Source organism: Lissotriton helveticus, chromosome 7 (assembly GCF_964261635.1).
Source record: "Lissotriton helveticus chromosome 7, aLisHel1.1, whole genome shotgun sequence".
In the NCBI taxonomy this organism is placed as follows: domain Eukaryota; kingdom Metazoa; phylum Chordata; class Amphibia; order Caudata; family Salamandridae; genus Lissotriton; species Lissotriton helveticus.
In genome coordinates, this window is record NC_136068.1 from 1,196,655,156 (window position 1) to 1,196,661,155 (window position 6,000).

Below are 6,000 nucleotides of genomic sequence, written 5' to 3' on the forward strand. Positions count from 1 at the left end.
CAGATATTGCATTAGCCTGTATAGACCATTAGTACCCCTTTCGTGTTTTTGTTTTTTACTCCCTGTGCTGTGCCACCTTTAGCAAGGCTGCACTTCTATATTTCCATTTAAAGCACTAACTATAATACTTTGGATAAGTCCTGGAAGCTTTCTTAGATAGCATTAAGATTTACAGTGTCAGCAGAGGGATGTCTTTTTGTGTGACTTTACATCAATAAAGATAAAAAGTGTTGAGTTTCTGGTAGTTATGACAATTGAGTGCTACCGATCTTGTTTTATTGCACTTCTTACGAGTACCTATTATTTAAAAAATCAAACCTTGAGCCTCCTAAAAATCAAGTAAAAAAACATAATTTCTCTCCCGGGTATATCACAATGTTGGAGGCGTGTTTCAAAATGGGTTGAGTCTTAGTTTCATCGAAGCACAAACCATTTTAACATTTTTGCAGGACAATAAAATGCGGAAGGCAGCAAGGAAAACACATCCTACATTTCCACAGACCCTGACGCTGCCCAAGGTATTATCCATAGTATTGGAACTACTAATGGCTGTGTTATTTCAGATCTATTTGCAGCTCTTGGAGTTAATAGAACCAACTAACAGTAAGAGTAAATAAACAAAGGACTTAAGAGAAGAGAAACTGACATGGAATTTATAAAAGAACCAGCTCACACCACATCCAGTGCTAGATTTAGGGTCGCACAATTCAAATTCCACTTCTCCCGCTTCTCGAGCAAGCTTCGGAGCTCCCTTCCTCTCGACCTTGTTCCTGCAAGAAACTCAAACCTGGCTTTTCTAAATCTTCGTCCTCCAGCGGCAGCGTTATTCTACCATCTCATTGGCACTGTCATTTTTTAAATTGTTTTCAGGAATAACCCAGGACAATTATAAACATAAAACTCTGTACAGAAATCAACATTCAAATAAAAACAAACGATAAAATCAGTTTCGATCAAGAGGTAAAAGACAGGGTGAATCATAAAAACACTTCGTCGGCGCATGAAACCCCTGTTGATTTCAGATCAGTACTGAAAGAGTGGTAACTACCAGTGATTACTAGAGGGGTCCCAATAGGGGCCCACCATTATCCGTGGGTAGCAAATGACCAATATAGTTCCTGTGTTTCGTCTTCCTTAGTGGACATCCACAGCAAATCATTGATTAGATTTTAAGATATGCAACAACATTGGTGCAAAAACGTTTTTCAAAGCCCTGAACTGGTCTGCGCGGCCAAATCCAAGCAGCCCAAAGACAATTAGATACAGACAGAAACATTTGGGGGTCATAAGATTTGTAACAGTGCAAGTGCATTAGTACATGTTGATACTGAAAATAACATTAAATAAGTACACTAAACGCACAGCCCTGAATGTTGGATTTTGTACAAAAAAAGTAAGAAGTGGGCTAAAGAATGACGATCCCCAATTTCACAGTCACACAGCTGGCTGCTAAGGGTAGGTTGCATAACAACTGTACCATATATACTCTGGTAGGAAAGAGCACCCAATCAACATTTAAGATATAAATTGTGAGGTGACTCAGGTAAGATGCAATCCAAATAAGTCTCAAACTCCCCACAAGTGCTTAATATTTGAGAGTTTGATACAGCCCTTTCTAGACCTGAGGGTACCAGAGTTTTTTACAAGACGTGAGATTAGAATAGGTTCCAAATAGTGATAAGAGAGTTCGTACCGATTGACGTAGGTATAACCAGAGGGAGTAAGAACATTACAGTGTTATAGGTTGGTCAGAGTCAAGGATAATACAACAATATAAATCTGTGGTATTAGCGACAAATTTGGCTGCTGAGTAGGTCACGTGGCCATAAAGAGTGATCCTTATTTTTGTGGTGGGAGCATGGGTACGACGAATCAGGTTGGTGGTGGGTTGAAATATTTGTTCATCAATAGAGATTTGAGGTTCCGTTTAAAACCAATATAGGCGGGATTACAACAGAAATCCTTAAGAAGTGAGTTTCAAATCCTTGGGGCATTGTCTGAGGACAAACGCTTCTGGGGTGCTTTTTTCATTTTGGGTGGGATGAGAAGTGAGCTGGAGCTTCTCAGGGCTCGGCATCTTCCCGCTCTCTAGAGTTTGTTCTCCAGATTAATAAGGTTAGCATTGTGTAGGGCTTTGTGGGTCATCCAAACTGTCTAAAAGATGCATCTTCCATCTATGAGGAGCCAATTGAAACTCTTGAGATCATAAAGATAATTAACAGTCAGTTGCGAGGAGTTTGCAGATGCAATAATTGTTTTAAATTTAAAGGACCAAAATGAGCCCTTCACCTTGGAAATGGATTTGGAGTTTATTGTTGCTGGACCGTACCAGAGCTGGCTGTATCCCAGGACAGATACAGACTTTATAGCAAGGGATACCCTTACATTACAAGGAAGCTTGGCAGGTTCTAAATCTTTGTATAGTTCTCTTAAGTAAACTCACTCATCGATTTCTGCTCTATCAGAGCCACTACATCACTGGAGCAAGAGCAATAACATCTGTAATAGGACGAATACCAAGCTCCAAAAAACAGGGGGGTATGCGGTGTCCCAGGTCCTACTTTCAGCAGAGCTGTTAGAACGTTTTTTTCTATGATTTGGAGCTGCTTGGAGTCGCCATGGCCCTACAGTTCAGCACCACAGATCACCGAGGCAACTGCCTTCTGCCTATATACTTGTAAAATGACATCAAAGGCATGAAGGACGGTTTTATTTTTAAAACATAGCATAGAGTTTGATTCACATTTTTAAATGGATGAAGCCTTGTCAATGTGTCAGGGCCAACTCAATTTATGGTTGAAACAAATGCCAGACAATCATAAGACATAACTCTGTCAAGGGATTGTGCACCAACGCTTGGTAACCTCTTGGGGAGGAAGTGGGGGACCATTGAAAGATTCTTCGTCTTCATAGAATTTTTAAGAAGAATTTTGTTCTCACAATACCTCTCAAAGGTATCTAGTGATACATGCATTTCATTTTGGGTCCGAGATAGTATCACTGCATCGTCAGCAACAAGTAAAATCATTCTTTGTTTGTTACACAATCTCAGGACGTCGGACTTCCCTTCTCCTAAAAAACTTTCTACATCATTAAAAAAGATGGAAAATAGTAATGGAACCAATACTCACACCAGTAGAACAGGGATAGGAAATAAATTCCTGCATTCCTCCAAGGGCCAATGTTGAACAAATGCTTTGGTCTCCACATGCAAGTTTTCAATAACTTGCTCCCTTCCCCTTAGCACCATAACACCCTTGGGGTTATTTTGTGCTATACAAACCACACTACATTACATCATACATACTTCAAGCCTAGGTCGACTTCTCCTTAACTTATCCTCCCTATTGTAGCAGGGGTCTCAATCTCTCTCTTGTTTGCTTTATTTTTACTTCTCTTTCTCTTCCTCGATACTTTCTTCTCTCTTTTGTTTTCTTCCTTTCTCTCTTTATCTTGCTGATTGATTTTTACAAGTGATACAACTGATTCTCTCGTATTGCTTCTTTATGGCTTTTTCCACCATATTAATTTATATGTTGGTGATATATATGACATTGATTATATCTATTCTGATGAATGCTTATTTATCTATTTATTTATTGTGTAACTCTCTTTTTGGTTGTATTGCTTATTATTGTATTTTAATTGTTTATATTTCTTCTCTCAAACTAATAAAGATATTAGAACAACAAAAAAACCTAGGTCGACTCACAACATCCCCCCCACAAAAAAAGTGACAGCTGTCCTAAATACAAGGCAGTGTCACTTTCATGCATGTGATGTGGGGGCGCCCTTTAAATGCTACTTATTGGTGATAGGTAGCAGATAAACATATATATTCACTGTGTGTCGACAATTGCTGCTCAGACTCACAGCAGATGTCTGCCTTATTATAATTATCTCCTTTTACACTAGACATTCAACTTGTGAGAAGGCAGCTCCCAAAACGAGGAGGGCAATGAGATGGTTTGGTGGTGTACACAGACAGGGGACACATTATTATAATCAGGGAACTTCCTCATGAGAGTTGACAAGGCACAGCCCCCCTGCCCCCAGCTCTCTGTCTGATTGTTCTCAGAGAAGATTCCTCACAAAATATATGATCAAGAACGTTATCGACATGCAGCGGCTCGAGGCAGTGGGTGGCGTGTTAAACATGCCGTAGCATATGGTATTTAAGGCGCTAGTGAATGCCTGTAAGTACTAGCACAGCATATGAACAAGTTAATGCCGGTAGCATAATTATTTTCATTACTGTTTCCATTGGTGTTATTTTGATACTGTTTATTTTCATGATTTGTCCTGTGATTGATAGCATGATTGTTGGCAATAGTGTATTTATCATTAGTAGTGTTCATTATTATTGTTACTAAATATTAATGCTCGACATTATTATTATTGTAATCCTTATTAGGACAGTGACATCTGACAATCAGTGTTTCAGCATAAGGGGGGGCAGGCAACAAACAGAGAAAAAAGACTTTCTATAGCGTAGCCGTAGAGTGTTTCACCCTCAAATGCTGGTTTCACTGATACCTGACCGCGCTCTCTTCATAGGTCACTCAGTGTAATCATTCACAGGGCGCCAGAGGGTGGGTGGTTCCCGCTCTACCGTCCCGTGAGAGGCGCTCGCGGCCCCTTCCAGTTACACGTAGCTGCGAGTACACTTACCATGGTGTCTTTCCTCTTCTTCAAGATACTTTCAAACTGCAGCTCCTTCTCTGCCGCGGCCATCTCGCGCGCCCTGCCAGGAGCCCCGGGGTTCTGCGCTCGGAAGGAACATAACAGGTGCACTTCCTCATTCCCTCTGGCGCCCTCACCCCTCCCCCTGCCCACCTGACTGACGCCTTTCACTGCTGGCAGGTCACTAGACTCGGCATATTGTTCCTCGGAGAGGCTGTGATTTCCCACCTGCCTTCTTGTTCCTTCAGAATGGTACAGCGCTCCGAGCCGAGCACAGGCGCTGCAGTACTGCTGTGTAGTCACAGTATTCGGACAGGTGCATTTCACCTCAGGCGAGGGCCACTGAGAATCTGTTTTAAAGAAATACACAGTGGACAAACACCTTTCAAATGACAAATTCTAGGTTCAAAATCTTGACTGTTCTTCCTAAAGAGATAAAGTTACAGGGTGTATCTGAAATCTGAAAAATACCTAGTCTAAGCACGCTCTGAAAAAGCACCTAGGTCCTGATGTACGATAGCCGACAAGTCGCAAATAGTAGGGGTTAATTGGCCGCCGACTTTTTGCGACCCGCTGTCATTTTGCAATATCTCTGCACTAATAGGTCCCCTATCAAAATGCCCAGTTGCAAAATAATCGAACAAAGGGGTATTTCCAAAAAAGAACTGACCCACTGGACAGGTTCAGCTTTGCGAATCGGATACCACCCGGCTCGAGTGCTGGTAACAGAAAAATGGTTTGGAACAAATATTGCGGTCGTAAACAATTAACACGTTATCAAGACTCACAGTTAGGAGGGGAAGCCCAGTCGCTCCCTTCATTGCAAATCAGAATGAATCAGAGTCCTTTTGTGAGTCAGGAAGATTTTTCAGACTCAAAATTTATAAGCAGAAATCATATTTATATTTAGAGTCGCCACCCGCCCAGCTGTGAGCTCTGTGCCTTTAAATGACCTTGTAACAACGGTTTCTCTGAAGACGCTGTACACTTGGTGTGCGGCCTGCGCCTTTCATGCAGCTAAGCACCAAACTTTTTTAGTTTTTCAAAGACAAACTTCCATAGAGTCTGCTTATTTTATGAAACAACAAGCTAATGACCCTTTTCTACATCTGGGAACTTTTTTGGGTGATTTTTTCTCTTTTCATTTCTGTCTAGTACTGCCCGGTTTTTCTTCCTCATGACCGAGAGAAGAAAAAAGCATTTACAATGCAATGGTCTCGGCTTTGTTAAAGTTAGAGCTATTGGCATTGCAAATGGCATTTTTTTCATTTATTTTTTTTTAAAACATAAATAAATGGTATTGTCATTTACAATGGC

General features: G+C 41.0%; 1 protein-coding gene across 9 annotated transcripts in view; it reads right to left on the reverse strand.

Annotated features, from left to right (window-relative positions):
- LOC144770105 (uncharacterized) overlaps positions 1-4,797 on the reverse strand; it is a 139,886-nt gene extending 135,089 nt beyond the window's left edge. For 8 of the 9 annotated variants that reach the window (XM_078654372.1, XM_078654369.1, XM_078654367.1 and 5 more), the window contains exon 1: positions 4,672-4,797. In XM_078654372.1, the coding sequence (XP_078510498.1) occupies positions 4,672-4,734 (63 nt within the window). In that variant the 5' untranslated portion in view covers positions 4,735-4,797. The remainder of the gene's footprint in view (positions 1-4,671) is intronic. The other variant, XM_078654370.1, reaches the window with a different exon arrangement.
- Between the last annotated feature and the right edge of the window lie 1,203 nt (positions 4,798-6,000).